The 19,782-nt window shown below is 40.3% G+C and overlaps 1 protein-coding gene across 1 annotated transcript; it reads right to left on the reverse strand.

The window, feature by feature from the left end:
- Positions 1-1,869: 1,869 nt before the first annotated feature.
- si:ch211-67e16.11 lies at positions 1,870-15,898 on the reverse strand. Its single transcript, XM_038721301.1, has 8 exons — positions 14,361-15,898; positions 12,729-13,001; positions 9,582-9,821; positions 8,466-8,636; positions 7,301-7,432; positions 6,447-6,613; positions 4,458-4,724; positions 1,870-4,376 (listed from the first exon to the last, which is right to left on the reverse strand). Exons 1-8 carry the CDS (start codon positions 14,611-14,613, stop codon positions 4,200-4,202), a joined length of 1,680 nt encoding a protein of 559 aa, XP_038577229.1. The 5' UTR covers positions 14,614-15,898; the 3' UTR covers positions 1,870-4,199.
- Positions 15,899-19,782: the final 3,884 nt, after the last annotated feature.

A 19,782-nucleotide genomic window follows, 5' to 3' on the forward strand; every position in this document is an offset into this window, starting at 1 on the left:
TGTCAACTTTGTTTCAGAGAAATCCAGTCACATTATGGCGATTGGCTATAAATACCTTTAGTTATGCATTAGCAGCCCCAGAGTTTTGAGCTTGCTGAATTGATGTTGGTTACTGCAATGCTGCTTGGGAGTTTTCACTAGGGCTGGGCATGTTAACGCATTATTATCACGTTAACGTATCAATTAATTAACGCTGACAACTATTTTATCGCACGTTAACACAGTTTATATTATTATTATTATTTTGAAAGTCCGTTGCTCACTGGCTCTGAATACACATACAGTCAAATCATGGGTCACAGGAGGGATGCTTGTTTGGGTGGGTTGATCACCCACCCAAACAAGCAGTGGAGGGAGGCTTCGACAGACTACGTTGGATGCAGTATTGTGGGAGAAGGAGATAAACAAACAAAAGCAAGACAAACAAATGCCATAGCGAAGTGGATAGCTACACACTGCATGCTGATTAGTTTCGGAGAAAATGTCGGTCTTAGGAACGATCTTAAAATCACAACATAGTCGCTTAGTCCAGCGGGTTGCTCTTTGCTCCGGTGATCGGAAAGGGAGACAAGCGCTCCGCCAGTAAACGGCAGGCGCTCTGTGCATAGTAACCATGGCAACGGCTTCTGTACGCTAAACAGCTGTAGCCTATTTAATTTAAGTTAAAGTTATAGGCTATGTAACTTTACCTGATAGGTCTACATCTAGTTTTGCGGGGATGCTCTGCCAGAATTCCCTCCTGTTGATGTCCTATTTAGTAAACAGTAATAGATTCTGGAAACTCACAAACAGCGAGGATCAGTCACTCTTCCAATGATTTGTGCTGAGCGTCACTTACAAAAAGTTCAACTTCAGCAGCTGGCGAGCGTGCGCGTGAGGCGATGACTTCACCTCAGTCTAACAGGGACACTTGCTACTGAACATAGACTGTTTACGCCGCTCCCTGATAAAAGAAAATTTGGTGATACCTGTTCACAAGAAACACAAGAAAACAGATTTATATATGTTAACCTCAGAAGTTGACTGTTATGATGTTATGATCGTGGCTCTGGACTCTAACTTGTTTTAACAAGCTATAAAAGATAATGCCCTGGCAGAGGCAAATAGCTTTGGTTTTATATTGAATTTGATTGCTACTGTGTAAAGGGAATACTGCTGGTAAAAAGCAACTTATTTGTTTTTCAGTGCAAACCACATGTTATTGCACTTTTATGTATATAGCAGTACATTTAAATTAAAAGAGCGCAATACACTACTTTAGAATTCATTGTTGAATTTTGCGCACAACAATGCGATCAATCGCGATTAAAAAGTTTAATTGTTGCCCAGCACTAGTTTTTACATACAGTCTTGTATGTGCAGCTCTGTGCATGACATTCTTTTATCAAAGAATCAGATTTTTGTGTTGCTTTTTCCTGGTGCTGATTAAATGTGAAATGTTCAACTCCAGCACTTAAAATACTTGGTGGTGGTCATATGAGAGCCATAGAGTAACTGTACTTGATATTGAAAATGTAGGCCTATCTGTTTTATAAATGGTCTAGTTTCTAATAGAGGGGGATGCATTATACTGGTTGCAACAGCCTCTTTTTGAAAGTTATTGTGCCCTTGTTAGAGCCAATTGGGTCTGACAGCAGCATAAGCACAACATTATGCTTATAACACTGTATGAAGCCAGTGAGTGGTGAATAGTGAAACAAGATTGTCAGGACAAGATTTAGCTTACAGTTACAAGTCTGCTTTACTTATTCTATGCTCTGCCTTATTCTCTTGATGTGGTCAACTCACTGTATGATTAAGATTTGACACCTATTGTCATCAGGTCAGTGCTGAGTCGGAGACCAGACAAATAATTCTCATGTACTTCACTGGTTTCCAAAAGTACTTTATTGACTAGATTTTGTGATCTGCTACATGCAACTAAACATTTATGCTAAATTACATCTTGTACTCTGTACAGATCATTACACAAACTGTGAATATGCACATGTCATCTTGTTCTGGTCCAAAAACATCCCACACAGTTGGACATTTCTTCTTCCAGTCAACTTCCATCAGTACATAAGTCCAACAACAGACATCAGTACAAAACCCAGCAGGGAGATGCACACTGGGCTGTGGTATATATGAGTACTCAGATGAAGAAAAGACAGGAGGTAACATACAGACAAAGATCACAAAGTACCACCAAAAGTAGAGGACGACATGTACGTTGTTAGTGAAGGGATGGGTTAATATTAGAACGTGTGCATCTTTCATGTGATTGAGCACACACGCATACATATACATATATACACACACATACACACACACAAGTTGTGCCCTTATTAAAATGCCATAACCAGTCTGTGTAGCAGTGAGGGCAGTCTCAGTGCTTCATATCTTAATCATGATCACTGCCAACCAGTTTCTGTATCTTGTTTCCTGGCTGTCTCAGTATCTCTCTCTCTTTCCCTCTTCCTCAGGTTAAGAGGCATAAGAAGTCCTCCATCTCTAAATCTTAAAAATAAATTTCCCGACTTCAGACACCACTTTGCTTTAATGTAAAATGTACATTTTTTTTGTAGGTTTGACCGTCGTTCCTGTCAGTCATCTTAATACAACTACTAGAAAAGAGACCACAGGGCAACCGTGAAAAATGTCCTGTGTTCATTTTTATGATGTGGTTTAGATTATTGAGTCCAACTAGGGATTTGTTTAAACCCTGTGAAGTTGTCTCATCACTCAGGTTATTTGCCATGTTGCTAAATTAAATCTTGTTCAGTAGCAAATGTCTTCAGAAGCTGACTGAAATGGATGACATTTGGTTGTTTGGCTGAGGACCAGAGTTTATGTCCTTTCTTTAAAACATGGCAGTAATAACTTTACCTGAACGTGAACATGTTCACAGGAGCATCAGATAAGAAATGTTCATATACGTCCCCTTTAGTATGTTGCGTATATGTTGTGTTTTGGACGATTCGGACTTAAGTTGTGATAGTAGTAAAATATCATTAAACATTGGGTTTTTAAGAGAAGTATAAACTACAAGTTTGGATGACACAAATGATAGTTCTGTTTTGCAAATATGATGTACTGAATGGACGTCTGAGAAGAGGCAGCAGCTGTTTGGGTCAAGAAGCTACATGTGTGAACCTACTCTCCAAAACAATTGTCAGTACTGAGTGTGAAAGACAAAACAATAAATACATTCAGGAGCTTTTAACTGTGAGATGTGGGTAAAAGCTAGCAAGTGGACCTTAAGTTAAGGTTTGTAACTGTGAATACAGTTTTCGCTCAGGTTTTCTTGTGCACAAACTCTAAATACATGTAACGCATCGATGAAAACTCATCTTGTGTTTTGTCAGTTCTGATATAATGTGACTAAATTATTCCAGTATTCAGCTTTTTCAAACACTGTCAGTACAAGGAAAAGAGTAACTGACCACCAAAAAGGAAGAGGAAAATGGGGGGGAAAGGGCGACAAGAGAAGGAAAGGGGAAAAAAGGATGATGAACGGAGAAAGAAGTTGAGAAAAATGGTAGGGAGTGGTGTTGATTAGAGAGAGAAATTTAAGAAAGAGTGTGGGAGGAGGGAGAGAAAGAAAGAAAATGAGGGATTCAAGCAAAGAAAGAAAGAAGAAGGCAAGAATGAAAGGAAGTAGAGAGGAGTTAGCGGAGGAGATCAAGAGAGGTAAGGTGGGAGGAAAGGACAGAGTGAAGAGGAAAAGAAGAAAGAAAGAAGAGAAGGAAGAAGAAATAACTGTCAAAAAGATAAAAATAGAGATAGATGATCGGGTCTGAAATGTTCAAGAGCCCAGGAGACACACATACACACACACACACACACACACACACACACACACTCACACAAACTGACCCGAGCGTAAGCTAGCAATGGTCTCAGAGAGTAGTTGTCCTCTAGCTGAACTCACAAACGGACACACGTGGTTCACATGGTGTCCAGGACACTCCCGTTGGGATGAGCTGTAATCGTTATGGTTACTGTCTGAGTTAGGACAGAAAGCACATACACACCAGTATCCACCAAGCACACTGAAACAAAAGTCCTAAGAATAAAGTCCTACGGTAACACCCCTGCAAATATGCATATGTGTAATGCATAAGCTTGTGTATGGTCTCTGTGTGTGTTTGTTTTGCACTCTCTCTCTCTCTCTCTCTCTCTCTCTCTCCTTCCCAGTCAGTCTAATTATCTCTTCCTCAGTTGGTCCTCCTGTGTTTCTGGTGCCAGAGCGCAGTTGGCAGGTTCTGGCAGCCCTGGTACTCTCGCCGCATCTCGCCATCCGTCAGAGGCGGTGTGGCGTTGCAGGGGGCTCCTGCCAATGTCACGTTTAAAAAGCCGGCCCAAGACTCTAGCAGGCGAGACATCCCAGGACCCTGATAACATCATTGCCGGAAGCAGAGATTAGAAGATTATAAAAAAAAGAGAGAGAAAAAGACTTAAATGTGTTAAATTACCTTTCCCAGGTGGTCCAGCAGACAGGTCGCAGGGCTGATGTAGGACCAGCTGCTGTCCTCCCAGCCAGAGTTCAACCTCTGGTGGCTGTGGGTCTGCCGTGTCTGGCTCTGGATCAGAACCACGTTAAGGTGTTTCTGGGACCCTCGCAGCCTCTTGGACAGAACACCACTGTAGCTCTGATCCACAAACAGCAAAACTCGAGTCGCCTTGCAGCCGGCCAGGTCGGCCAGCAGCTCGTTCACTGAGTATCGCTCTTTCAGATCAGCCTGGAAAAAGAGAGGGAGGGGGGAAAGACACAAGTCATGTTTTTTGAAAACTCTTGGTGGATTTTTTTGGTCAACTCAATAAACTAAGATGAGTTTCAGAAGGATGGTGAGGGTATGCAGAGAGTACACACACTGGCTGCGTTGCATCCTACGACGCCTGTAGCACTCACTGGACATGTGGTACAAAGTAGTCAAGGTTTGGTAGCTGGCATTTGCAGCTACAGGGAGGTAAATGTCATTAATGTGCTTCTTTATTGTAGTGTCAACACTGGGAAATAAGACTGCAGAATGGAATATCATCATCAAGTGAGCTTGCATTTGGAAAATGACTGTCACGACTGCTCAGGTAACCATCGTGTTTGGCTACTATGTCGTGTTCATGGCATCTCATTAAGACGGTAATAAGCAGCTGAGTAGGAAGGTGGGAGAGGTCAAATTTCTAACATTTAGTAAAAAGAACTACAAGTATCAATCAATCAACGGCAAAACAGCTGCAAAAGCCACCATAACCTTCACTTACATTTAAATAAAAGCCAATATTATACTGATATATAATCAATTCAGCTGATTTATAAGGATGTGACTACAGGGTTCACAGAACTGGTAACCACAGAGTCTATTAACATTTCCAAGTTGACAGGCGTTTTTCCTTTTTTCACTGAGTTTCAATAAAAATAATTCTAACATCAGCATCATCAGATTTAGTTTGCTCTCTGATATGATTATTAACAGGATTTGGAAGTTCGATGTGCCTTCAGCCACATGAGCTCATTTCCTCCTTTTTAAAAAACCTAAATGAGACAACAGAAATACTGTGGTCTGGGTGGTCTTGGGTGGGTGGGTGTGTGTGTGCGTGGGCAGAGGAATCATCTTATCAGGCTGATAATGGCTCCCATGTGTGTCCAATAAATAATTTTCCATTCTGTGTTCATGATCTGCTTTAAAGACACAAGTCTGTTTTTTCACTTTACTTTAAAGAGTCTACATGTCTGTATCTTTGTGTGTGCTAGACACTGCTGTCTGTATTCCCTACACAGACACACACACGCTCAACTTTGACTGTCAGTATTGGGGAATAAACCTTATTATATAGCGGTATCAAGAGTGGCAGCAACAGATACTAGGAAATGTGCACCTATGTAACTCATTGCAAGTGCATTGACATTAAGTCAAAGTTAGCTGGCCTGTCTGCCTGCACAGAGAGCAGCTGTGCAGACGGCTCATGGATTGGGTTGTGGGTTGCCAGGTTGAGGTGGCAGATGGGTTGAAATTGTATGCAGTTGTGGTAGATTGTGTTTCATAGACAATCACGTAACCTGGGTTGCATCCGACAAATATCCAAAACTTGGAGAGGATTATTCATAATAAAGTTTGAGGGCCACTCAAATTATAGGAGTTTCCAGGGAAAAACAAGAAAACGGGAGGGTGCCGGGAGATGGCCTTGAAAACTGGAGTGTTGGTAGGTATGGATCAAAGCTAAATGCAACAGAATGCAATGAAAACAGGTTGGCAAACAAGCCATGAAGTACATGAAGCATTTGACCTAAATGTCACTCAAGCTTCCACTTGTTTGAGGTTTGACTAAGGACATCATCTTGATGTTTACTGGTCTTCTGCCATGATTTAATGGCACCTGACTAGAAAAGCGACCAGCTGTTTATATCAATGAACCAACTCCTGATTTGCATAACAGTAGTAGTTGGGTGTGTATGTCTCTCTTACAATGCCGTTGAGGTTGGCGTCCCACAGCAGCATGGTACCGTCGTTGCGTGTTGGCGAGTTCAGATAGAGAACCAGCGTATCGGCACAGTGCTGCTTCCTGCAGATGTACGACACGTGGTTGCGAATCACGGCTTTCTCCGTTGCCGAGTACACACCCTCTACTTCCTCTGTTGGGGGAGAAGACAGGGGACAGGAGTCAGACGTGTTGTAGAGATGGTCAGTTGGTCAGTCCGATCTTTTAATTTGCTTCCAAAACACCTAGCTCCAGAAACCAGCTTTTCTTTGTTTACTGTAAAATAAAGCTCATTTCTGTTGAGGTGTATGTAATTTCTGAAGTGTTTCTTCTGAACTTTCTGAAATAGATCTTTGCTTTTGCTGCTCTTTGCCCCTGAGATTAATTAGAGCAAGAGCAGAAAAAAAAAATCTTTAACAGTTAACAGAGTTTAATAGAGGCAGGGAATTTGAATGCATGTAGTATTATTTGCTTTTTGCACCACCTGTGCTGGGATTAGATAGGATTAAGTCCACATTACAGCCACATGGTATAAATTCATGAGAAAATTCTCTGAGGCCAAGACCTAAGTTGTGGTTTAATGATTCAGGTTAACTGTCAGAGTATGAAGAGAACTTTTTATTTATTTAGAAGATTTTTAAAAACCCAGCAGCTTCAATGCTGTGTTCAGATGAAAGTTCGTGAGAACATATAAAGTATATCTGAGGCTCATAAGATTTCAGGAACAAAATGTGTTTTGTCATGTTTGACTTAGAAAGCAATAAGATTTTTAAGTGCAATTGTTAAACTTGGTCAGTGAGACAGAATCAAGAAGAAGTTCTAGAGAGCAGCACTGCCCTACCAGGAAGCTGTCCGCTGCTGGCGAAGAAGGTCTTGATGTGATCGTTGTGGAAGCCATTGTTTTGCAGCATCCTGTGGAAATTCTGAAGATTCTGAACATGGCGCTGGAACGTCATCTGCTGCTGCCAGCCGCCTGCAGTGTACATACACACATTTTCAGACGGCACCGTGAACACAGCACAGCACTCCTGTTGTTATTAGCAGTTTGACTTTGATTAGCCACAATGGAGCGACTTTCTACCAGTCACACAGAGACACAGCAGTCACAGCAGCACCAGAGATCCAGGCACTGTGTCTGTCTAGCTCTTGCTACTGTGGCCATGATTTGCTATGCTATGTGTTGAAATCACATGCATATGCTCAATTGATGTTTGATTGCAGTAATGCGTCGATAGTGTTCACACATGTGGGTGATGCTAGAAGCCCAGTGTAACTGTTCCGTGGTCTACTGCTGTTATGGGCCAATGTTGTGCCTTTAACTATTAATACAAAGCTGTTAACACTACAAAGTTACTGCACTCCAGAAATTCTTATAGAAAGGTTGGATCACAAATGAACCAAAAATGATTTCAATTCAGTTATTGAATTTTATCTTTTGAAGGTCTGAGAATCGAAATGCCATAACGTGCCAACCTGCTTTTTTTTTTAAAATACATTTTTACTGTATTTGATTTTAGTTCATTTGCTATCAAAGTCCAGCAAAGCAGCAATAAACAGTTGATATGTTAGATTTGATTAAATCCTATGAGATCATGGTATGAAGGAATTGAGTGACCAGGAACACAGTCCTGGTCACTGAAATTACATATATTATTATAATATAATATATAATATAATTATATATTCCCAGTGGAAGTTAATTTCTTGAGACAATCTACGTTGGTCTCTCCACTTTGTAATGTGTTTCTTTTTTAAGGATTGAAGGAAGGAAGGCATGCTTATTTGTTTTTGTTTTTTTTTACAGTTAAATATATTAAGGTTTACATTAAATGGAGTTATGTGTTGGGGACATGCTTGCCTAGATTGTCAGGTTTCGTCATCCCCTGATAAACCGTTGGGTGATGTCACAGACCCTGTGGGCATGTTTACCTTCAGTCATAGTCTATTTGTCTATCTGTTTGAATCATTCTGTGATATTGTGAGAACAAACACAAACTGTCCTGTACCTGAGATGAGCACAGCATGGTCACAGGTCTGGTAGAGTCGGCAGGAGAGGTGAGTGGCCAACGGCTGCTGATGGCAGCGTCTGGTGTTTTTATTTAGCTCACAGCTTGAGACGGGCAAACTGGGAGAGCTCATTGGCAGTGGCTGAGGGCACCTTGCAAACTCTGCATGGTCTGTTGGACGAGGGGGCATGTCAGATATGAAAAACATCACAGAAAATGCACATGTCTTGAAAACAACTTCTAAATAAAGCAGAGCCTCAGTGCTAAAACATTCACCACATATCCTGACATCAGGTCTATCAAACTTGGTATGCTGGTATACTCCGCGGACAGTGGGTGTAAAGGGGTCACAATCTACAACTGAAGAATACTACTGCACATTTGTAGCATGCCAGAGGGGGTTTGTGCATTGTCTATGTTTCTTATACAGTATGATAATATTTTTCCAGCAATTTTTATTCACAAGGCCCAGGTTGCTGGCAGTGGCTGCAGGTGTGGGTGGTCTTGGCATGACATGAGAATAATTCTGCATTTCACTCAGAGAGCCTCTTAACAGGAAAATTGCAACAGAATGCCACTCAACATCTGTGAAGTTTAAGAACCCTCAATTTACCAGTTTTTTTTCAACATTTAAAACTTAATACAGAATCAACTTTTAGTGCCATGCTTGAAATGGATCAGGAGTTATCAGGAGGATTAATCCTAATTATATTGGGAAATGGATTTTGCTTTTGTACCGCCATGAGGTCGAAGGTTACATTTGTTACTAATATTCAAGGTCCCCAGATGATGAGTCCTAATGACTTTAGTGATCTCCTGTCTTTTCCATATTACCACCAGCAAGTTGAAAGTTCTGGTTGTGAGTGAAATATCTCCACAGCTGTTGGACGAATTCTGATCAAACGTGGTACAGACATATTTTCTTTGTTCCAATCGTAATAACTTTGGCGATTCCCCTGAAATTTCATCTAGCTCCATCATCAGGTCAACATTTTGATTCATCCAATTTCTTGTTGTTGTTTTTTAACTAATTACATCCCCAACAGCCATAGCTCGACTTCTGCCCTCTAGTTTTTTTCTGCTGAACCCTGATTAAAGGAATGTTTAAAGACCTACCAACACATCTGAGTCTCTGTGTTCGGTTGCTGTCTCCGACTCCGACCACCAGTGGAAGGAAATGGACTTCACAGAGCCCTCCAACGGCACGCTCCCCCAGACGGCTACCACCACTAGTGGTAATGGCACCACTACGCAGCCGTCCATGTCCATTACCTACAAGCCTCTCTGACCCGGCTTGCCGACGCTTCAGCTGGTTCTGACAACGACCCTTCAAAGCCAGAGTCAAACACTCCTCACCTGAAGACATAGACAGTGAAAGACATCTTTTGATACATCATTCAGTGCAATAGGAAATAAAATCAGTCAGCCATCACTGTCAGCTTGGCTTCCTAAGCTAAAAAGGTAAAATTGTCTTTGTAAAGGTGTAAAGCTTTACGTCTTCTATACTTTTCTCTTTTAGTTTTCTCTTCTCCTCCTTTGTGTTCTTAACCTTCATTTTCTTCTCCCTCATCTCTTTCTTCCTGTTCTCTCCAGGTCAAGTGAGGGCTAAAGAAAGTTTTGCTTTAAAAGTCTCTGATCCAAATCCGTCCACAGCACCCAGCAGGGGGCACAGTGCTGTATGCGTGTATGAATAATTGACAGGTGTGTGTTCGTGTAACACGGGGCCAAATTCACCTCAACATCTGGCCCTAACCTCTCTCACAGCAGGTGGTCAACAACTTGCACTTTCAAAAACGTCTCTTTTACGGGACTTGTGAGGACCATCACAGAATACATTCACATTCTGTCCCCTTGGACTATTTCTACATGAAGAAAGCACTTTGGAAACACTTCTTTTGCTCTCTCCTTTTGGCCTTTTATCGACAGTCAAGCTGTTGTTTGCCACTACCAAGTGAAGCTTTTTAGAAACGCTGATTGTCAACCCTTTTACAAATATGACCGAAATGCTCTTACTTTTCCTTTAGTGTCGCATAACAACTCTGTCAGTCTGTCTTTGTTGTCTACTATGGTAAGTTTCTAGATTCAGCTAATTATATTGACCCACTTTCTAAAATTTATGATAAAAATGCAAGGTTTACAATAATTCCTCTGTGGCTGCATTTAGACAAAGAAATAAATTGCAATGGATGACTTTTCAAAAATATGGAGTGGATGGAAAAATTTGAAGATAAAATGTATAAGACCAAAGGAACTGTTTTTAAAAAAATACAGTTTGGGCCTCATGTTCAGTTCTTTGGTAGCTTTGACAACTTTGTAGTTAAACTATAATAATGCTTTAATCTAAATCTCATTTTAAACTTCCTAAAATATTCAACTTGCAAATGTCATCACTCTAAATATAAAACCCAAATTGGTTATCACAAACATAGAAGTAGAAGAACACACATGCAAACACGCACACAGACAGAGACATAAAAAATGTTGCTGTGGGCAAAAAGTGCTGAAGAGGTAGCTGGGTCAGACCCCCTATGAGCAGGAAAGTGTCCTGCACCAGACAATGAGCTATAAATGGAGCTTTCAGGAGGGTGAGACCACACACATTCAACTTTTACTTTCTCTTCTGCTTCAGTTAATGGCAGAACTTTACACACACACACACACAAAATACACGCACAGTACACATACATACACAGATACATACATATTTGGTGCACAAGTTAAAAACAGAAATTCATAGGCATGCAGAAAGAACACAAAGACATATGGACCTTACAGGCAGCCTAATGTTACTGCTACAGTTGCTGTTAACACAAGTTTTAAATACTATCAATACTGCTTCCATTATTCCTGCTTTAATACTACTATTTCTGTTACAACAACTAGTACTACTACTGCCTCTGCTACTATCAACTATGTTACTATTGGTATTACTCATAGCTTACTAATTACTGCAACTGACATTACTATGAGTGTGGCTGCTACTAATTTTCACTTTATTCAGTTAGTCTTTTTGAGATTGAGATCTCTTTTAAGAGAGATCTAGGAAACATTGATGGTCAGACAACCACACAGCCAGCAACAAGACAAACACATACAAGGGCAGACAAACAACAATCAAGCAACAAACAGAGATGATAAAAACAATTACAAGAGTCAGAGAAAATAACCTAATAAAGCTTTACAATCTGCAAAGGGAATGAAGGAATCTAGTATGAGGGCTGATTTCAGTTCATTCCGTTTAATAGATGCATAGTACCTTTAAACCACTTCTGTAAAGATTAGAGGGTATAGGCTACATGTGGGACATCTAAAGTTAATTGGTTATTGGATCGGGTAATGTAGTTACACAATTTAAATGAGAGAAGAGATGTGAGGTAGTCTGGACGTTGGAAGATGATGAATATCAGTGAAAATCATGATTATTTCTTCTTCATCATTAAGAAACTCCATCCAACTTTATAAGAAGGAAAGCAATGATGAGTATGAAAACAGGGTTCAGCTGCAGTATTGATTGACAGTGTGACAGTACAGAATGACTCTCGCATGTACAGGCATTAAAGTTGACTAAACAAAAGTTTTAGGATTTACAAAAGACAGACAGCCTTTAATTCTACACAGAAAGCTGAATTTGGAGTCAAAAGGTCTTAAATGCTGTTAAATATTTGTATAGCTCACTAGGAGTGTCATGGGTAGCAGTTAAAGTTTTAATAAATATCATAGACACTGGTGTGGAGAATACAATGTACTTGGTCATATCTGCATTTAAAACATATCTATGATTAAGAAGTAATAATTGGAAACCATAAAAGGGCAGACTGAAAATGAGCTTAGTCTTAGTGAAGCCGGGGGCATATGAAATTGTATCATCTGCATAAGTATGGATGTTGAAGTACTAATTAGGAAGAATAATAATTATTATGAATAATGCAGCGGACCAAGAATAGACCCCTGTGGCATCCCATTAGTGAAAACCATTACCATTACTTTTGCTATTACCACCACTACTATTACTCCCACTATGCCTACTACAAGGTTATTACTACTACTAAAATTACTAATACTAGTACTACAAGAAAACAATTAAATCAAAGCAACAGTTAAAGGTTTGTGTACATTTGCAATGTTTGTTAATGTATCCAAAAAGCTGTCATATATTTTCAAACTTGGTTAGTTGACACAAGTTTCCATTCCAAAAAACTGAATGGGAATGTAATGTATACAATGACTCAACATTATGTGCACAAAAAAATTTTGCTGACTCACCCAGGTAAATACCATCCATATGGGAGCACCTCTTCTTCGTAACATTCACATCCACGTAAAAGAGGACCACCGGGTGTCCAAAGTTCTCCCCAGGGCTTGGATCAAGCACCAAAATGGTATCATGGGCTGTGGAGCCGGGGAAAGGCTGCTGCTGCCTGGGGGGACCTTCCCCTCCATTCAGCACCTGGCTGACGCTGAAACCGCCCCGCAGTTTTGAGCTCACCATCCCACCTGAGGAGTCCGGCAGGATGGCCAGAACTTTGTCTGAGTTTCCTGGAGGGTTTTGGAAGAATAATATTATACTGATATCATTGGAGGTATAATGTACAATTTCAACTTCACTATATTGAGTAAATGCTCCATGAGTCCAGCTCCAGTCTTTTCGACCACTCAAAGCACTTTTACACTACATCTGCATTCACACACATTCATTCACTGAGCCTAAGAAACTAACATTCACACACATTGAATATGGCGGAATAGCCCAAGGACACTTCGACATACAGCCTGGAGGAGCTGGGGATTGAACCGCTGCCCTTCCAATTAACGGGCAACCCACTCTAGCTCCAGAGCCACAGCCAGCACCGAGTGTGTTACTCATTATAGTAAAAGTGACAACAACAAAAAAATCCAAGAAAAAATCCTTTAAATACAAATTGAATGATATCTGTTAACACATTTCAGGAAATATTACATTATCTGGTACATTGTGTAAGTGATTATCTATTTGTATCCATATAAAATGACTTTATATTTTTATATTATCAAATAATTTAATACAGTACATGTACAGATACGTTTTTACCCATAGGCTTTGATTTGTCATTGGAAAAGCACAGGTTTTACTTACAGTACAACATTAACAATGGCGCCCTTCTATTTAGCTGTTTTATTAAGTCATGACACTGTGAAAGTGAGCCGGCATGAACAATACCAAGACCCTAAAACTGAAACAGCTTAATAGAATTCAGACATAACATTTAATTATTTACATCTGGTAAGTTGTTTTCTACTGTGACATATCAAATGATGAAATAAAAGAATATTCTTTATTATTTTAGTGTTGATTAGTTGCTGCAAAACAAGCAGTTTATTATGATGAATAACTTAAATTAAGATTTCTATTACATTTATCACATTAAATTTAGCCTTAAATGCCTTCAATGTTTTTTAAATGGATTAAAAGAACAACATTCTTACTACATTGTGAAGTGGTTTGGCAAACCTAAAATGGATTCATCTTTATCTGGATTTCATATTAATCATTGATACAATTTGTATTATTCAAGTTGCAAACAGTGAATGCAGAATCTTTAGGCAAGGCTTTTGCACCTATAAACCCGTTTGATCTCTTTTGACTCATATCAGTCAAGTTAAGGCAATAAGTTGATTTTCCCTCTTCTTTATTCCTTTATTAATAGAAAACTGACTTCATTGTATTTCACCGTTCCACATGGACATTTAAACACATCTTAAAATTATATGAAACTGAAAAATTGTACATCACCTGTTGCGCACTGGTTGTCTTCACATTTTGCCAGGTCTCATAAACTCTTATGAACTACCAAACCCTCACTCAGGATTGAAATCAAAACAAAACACACAGTTATGTGTGACCTTTGCCCTTCCTACCTGCAGCTGTGCGTGGCTCCGAGACGTAAACAGCCACGGCGGACAGTGGCAGGTGGGCGAGCCGCCTGCACTCAGCCTCAGAGAGGGAGGACATGCGGAGGCATCGGTCCAGCTGGTCCCACTGCAGCGACTGGAGGCCTGAGCGGACCCAACGCTCCAGCCGGCTCGGGGCCACGCTGCCTGCCGAGGTTGCTGGTGCGATGTGGAGAATGAGGATGGAGAGAGGAGCTGCAAGAAGCACCGGGAGCCTCATGGTCACACCTTCTGGTTCTTTACTCTTGATTTCCCCTTTTAAACTGTTTCCCCCTCCTTTTCTGGATTCTTTCTCCTTCAGTCCTCCCTTTTTTTTGTTTTTACTTTTGTTCTTTAGGCCTCCCTATTCTTTTGATACGTCCTTGTTTTCTCTTTACTTCTTCTTTCCCTCTCGATTCATCCTTTTCTCCCCTTTTTGCCTCCCCCCTTTGAATATTCCGTTTCTTCTCTGTATTCACTTTAAACCTTCTTGTCCTCCTTTTTGCTCCCTTATATCAGATATTTCTCTTTTCCACTTTTTTCCCCCCGTTATGCTTTTTATTCCGTCACTTTTAAATCGTCAGTCTTGTGTTTCTGTAGCTTCCTTTGACTTTTTCGTTTGGTCCTTGAACTTTTCCTGCTCCTGTCTGCACACTGCAAATTCAGACTCCTGTCATTGTTTTCTTCCCTGTCTTTCAGAATAATTTATTATCCGGATTTGAGGCAGTGATGTTCACATAGTTTGTCTACAACATTCTTGATCATTAATAGAGTGACAGAAAAACGTCCTTCTCTTCTTCTTATCTGCTTTATTCCTCCTTTTTTTTCTGGATTTGGATGGAAAAAAAGCAAAACCAGACACTTGGTTGCAGTTTTCTTTTGTTACTCAATCTTTATTTTCAGCTTTAAATCTCCTTCTTTTGTTTCTTCTTTTCTTTGCATCTGAGTGGATGCAACAGACACCAACATCCTCTTTTGGTTGGTTTTACAATGGAACCCTTTCCCTTCTTTTCTCCTTTACTTTTTCTCTGTTATTCCTTTTTCTTCTGGATTTCAGAGGGGACAATATATCCAATAGTCCACAAAGGCGCCAATTTAGACTTTTTTGGTTGTTCTTGTCTTTTGTTGATAGAGTGACTTTTCCTCCCCCTCCTCTTCTTCTTCTTTATTCCTTTTTCAGGGGAATGATTTATTCACCCAAGCTGGAGCAGTTTCAGGCTCTGTGTTGGTTTGGAAGGTGATAGATCATCCTGGAGTAAGACAATTTTGTCCTGACAAATGAGATTCAGTTCTCAAAGGACAGCTCCTGTTTCTTGTCCTACTACACTCAGTTAGTCCTGCAGACTCTTTGCTCACAGAGACTGGATCGTCCACAGCTCCGAGGACAGAAGCACTCCTGCTGCTCAGCCCGCTCACTGCTCAGCTTCAGTCTGCTCTCTTTCTACTGGTCTCTTTATCTCTCTCTCTCTCTCTCTCTCTTTCTCTCTCTCTCTCTCTCACACACACACACACACACACACACACTCACACACACATTCACTAACTCACACACACCTCTCTCTCTGTCTTTCCTTCTCTGTCTACAAGCTCTGACGTGTTATAAGTGGAAAGAAGGGAGGATATGAAGAGAGAAGAGTCCAGAAAGGAATAGAGGGAAAGAGGAATAGAAATGTCTTAGGAAATAGGGGGGGGGAGGAAGGAAAAGTAGAGGAGAAAAGATGGTCAGGAAGGAAAGAGGAAATCAGCAGAGGAAAGGTGAAAGAAAAAATGGATGAGAGAGGTAAGGATCAGAAACTGAAAAAAGGTGACAAAAAGGAAAGGACAGAAAGACAGCAGAAAGGAAATAGGGTGGAAGTGAGGAGATGAGGGAGGGAACAATAGAGAGGAAGGAAGAAGAGAGGGAATGAAGGAGGGAAAAGCGGGAGGAGAAGTAAAGGAGATGTCAGGAAGAAAAAGGCAAGGAGGAGAGAAAATGTGACAGAAAATGATGAATGAGAGAGGAAAGGATAAGGTGATAAAAACAGTAAGAGAGAAGGAGGAGAGAAAAAGTAAGGTGATGAAGAAATTGAGAAAAGGAAACAGGAGTGTGCAAAGGAGAGCGGGAAAAGAAGAACAGACAGGAAAGACGAAAAGGAGGAGAAGAAAAGTGAAGAGGATGAAAAGATTTAAAGAAAGACAAAGAGGTAAGAGAGGAAGGAGAAAGGAGAGAGGGAAATAAAGGAGCAGGGAAAGGAACGATGAAAAGAATGACAATGAGAGAGAAAAGGAAACAAGAAGAAAGTGAAAGAGGAGGGAAAGAGGAACAGAGGATGAAAAAGGAGAGTAAGTGAAGGAGACAAAAAGAAAAAGAAAGGATGAGAGTGAGAAGGACGATATAGTAGAAGATATAAAAATGGAACCCAAGGAAGAGGATAATGAAAGCAAACCTAAAGGACCAAGTAGGGAGGAGATGTAGGACTGTAGCAAAGGCAGGAGGAAGACAGAGGTTTGCTTGTATAGGTCCTCCTCCATTGAGCCCTCTAGTGATGACATTTGTGATGTACAAGCAAAGAAATCTGGCAAGGAAATGAAAGCAAGAGACCAACTGATGCTGAAACACAAAAACCATAGGCAAGAACATAGGCTACTTAAAAAGTTTCATTTTGAAAACAATACATTGCAATATGTACCAATAAAGTGGTGGAAATTAAATAAGTAAACTTATCTAAGTACTGTACTTAAGTACAATCTTGAGGTAGTTACTTAATTGAATATTTTCTTCTTGTGTAGCTTTGTACTTTTACTCCACCTCACTTCAGGGGCTAATATTGTACTTTTACTCATTTATCAGTTACATTTAATTACTTTGCAGATTTAATGATGCATTATTATGGATAGTTATATATTTTATGGATTATGGATAAGACTTTATTGATCCCTTGGTGAAATTGCTATTTGCCAGTATATGTATTTCAAAAAAATCAGCACCACACTTTATAGTGATGCACAAATTGATGTACACATTAATGCACTAATAATCGTAATTCAATAACATAATCTGAAGTGGGCCATTCTCAATAACTAGTAGGCCTACTGTACTTTTTGCACTTAAAGTATATTTTGATGCTAGTTCTTTTGAACTTTTACTTGCAACATACACATTAATGCACCAATAATATTAATTAAAATACATAAAAGTGAGTAAATAATTATATTGTAGCTCTATTTTTGCTTAAGGATTAGGTTTTGAATTTCTACACTGTAGATCTTCTTACACCACTGTACGTGTGTGTCAACAAAAGATCAAAAAGACCACAAGAAAATATGTAGTCCAAGTTGTTTTAGATTAAGTGGTGGAGGGAGCTCTGATTCAAGGCTTTCGTTTTTGTTTTCGTCTTTTTTACATCGGCAATTGTTTGAGTGGCTCTTGGGAAATAGCAGAAATGCCACTAGATATGAGAAGGATACAGCCATTAGTCAATTACTGGGTTAATTTACATGGCGACAGTCAAGATTCCCCTAAATAAAACACTTTAAATCTTGTTGGAGAAGAAAGGAGAGGAGGGAGACAAAAAGCTTTGGATTGACTGTGATACACAAAGCAACAGAACGTAGAGTAGCTAAATTAAACTTTAGTCAGTGCTCAGTACCACCTTGAATACTTCCGGATGGCGCAGCAGATTTTACATTATTAGAAAAGAAGGTAGTTCATTTTGATATCACATACAGGCATTTATTGATAATTACATTTAGGTCCAGATCCACCCCGATGTGTAAAAGAGTTTAGTTAATAAAAATAGGATTTATTGTTCCTTTTGAAAATACAGAAAAGGATCAGTGATGAATTAAATGTTCACATGGGAGAAATGCTTGCAATATTGTTAGCAGCGCAGTGGATAGAGGATACAAGACCATTGATAGCATTCACTTGTTCAGACTCAAGTTCATCTGAAGCCAGTTTGCAGAAGTACAACAAACATCATACAGAATTCAAATGATGGGTACAGTACAGTAATATTTTTACAGTGAGGAAAATAAGTATTTGAACACCCTGCTATTTTGCAAGTTCTCCCACTTTGAAATCATGGAGGGGTCTGAAATTGTCATCGTAGGTGCATGTCCACTGTGAGAGACATAATCTAAAAAAAAGAAATCCAGAAATCACAATGTATGATTTTTTAACTATTTATTTGTATAATACAGCTGCAAATAAGTATTTGAACACCTGAGAAAATCAATGTTAATATTTGGTACAGAAGCCTTTGTTTGCAATTAGAGGTCAAACATTTCCTATAGTTTTTCACCAGGTTTGCACACACTGCAGGAGGGATTTTGGCCCACTCCTCCACACAGATCTTCTCTAGATCAGTCAGGTTTCTGGGCTGTCGCTGAGAAACACGGAGTTTGAGCTCCCTCCAAAGATTCTCTATTGGGTTTAGGTCTGGAGACTGGCTAGGCCACGCCAGAACCTTGATATGCTTCTTACAGAGCCACTCCTTGGTTATCCTGGCTGTGTGCTTCGGGTCATTGTCATGTTGGAAGACCCGGCCTCGACCCATCTTCAATGCTCTAACTGAGGGAAGGAGGTTGTTCCCCAAAATCTCCCAATACATGGCCCCGGTCATCCTCTCCTTAATACAGTGCAGTCGCCCTGTCCCATGTGCAGAAAAACACCCCCAAAGCATGATGCTACCACCCCCATGCTTCACAGTAGGGATGGTGTTCTTGGGATGGTACTCATCATTCTTCTTCCTCCAAACACTGTTAGTGGAATTATGACCAAAAAGTTCTATTTTGGTCTCATCTGACCACATGACTTTCTCCCATGACTCCTCTGGATCATCCAAATGGTCATTGGCAAACTGAAGACGGGCCTTGACATGTGCTGGTTGAAGCAGGGGAACCTTCCGTGCCATGCGTGATTTCAAACCATGACGTCTTAGTGTATTACCAACAGTAACCTTGGAAACGGTGGTCCCAGCTCTCTTCAGGTCATTGACCAGCTCCTCCCGTGTAGTTCTGGGCTGATTTCTCACCTTTCTTAGGATCATTGAGACCCCACGAGGTGAGATCTTGCATGGAGCCCCAGTCCGAGGGAGACTGACAGTCATGTTTAGCTTCTTCCATTTTCTAATGATTTCTCCAACAGTGGACCTTTTTTCACCAAGCTGCTTGGCAATTTCCCCGTAGCCCTTTCCAGCCTTGCGGAGGTGTACAATTTTGTCTCTAGTGTCTTTGGACAGCTCTTTGGTCTTGGCCATGTTAGTAGTTGGATTCTTACTGATTGTATGGGGTGGACAGGTGTCTTTATGCAGCTAATGACCTCAAACAGGTGCATCTAATTTAGGATAATAAATGGAGAGGAGGTGGACATTTTGAAGGCAGACTAACAGGTCTTTGAGAGTCAGAATTCTAGCTGATAGACAGGTGT

This window comes from Micropterus salmoides, unplaced genomic scaffold, assembly GCF_014851395.1.
Source record: "Micropterus salmoides isolate LMB-PRFRI ecotype aquatic unplaced genomic scaffold, ASM1485139v1 Ms_hic_scaffold_15, whole genome shotgun sequence".
Classification (NCBI taxonomy): domain Eukaryota; kingdom Metazoa; phylum Chordata; class Actinopteri; order Centrarchiformes; family Centrarchidae; genus Micropterus; species Micropterus salmoides.

Coding starts and splice junctions, on each gene's coding strand:
- si:ch211-67e16.11 (XM_038721301.1), bottom strand. CDS start 14,613: ATGAGGCTCCCGGTGCTTCTTGCAGCTCCTCTCTCCATCCTCATTCTC. Junction 7,433..8,465: donor CCATGCTGTGCTCATCTCAG/GTACAGGACAGT, acceptor TGTACACTGCAG/GCGGCTGGCAGCAGCAGATG. Junction 6,614..7,300: donor CAGCAGCGGACAGCTTCCTG/GTAGGGCAGTGC, acceptor CTCCCCCAACAG/AGGAAGTAGAGGGTGTGTAC.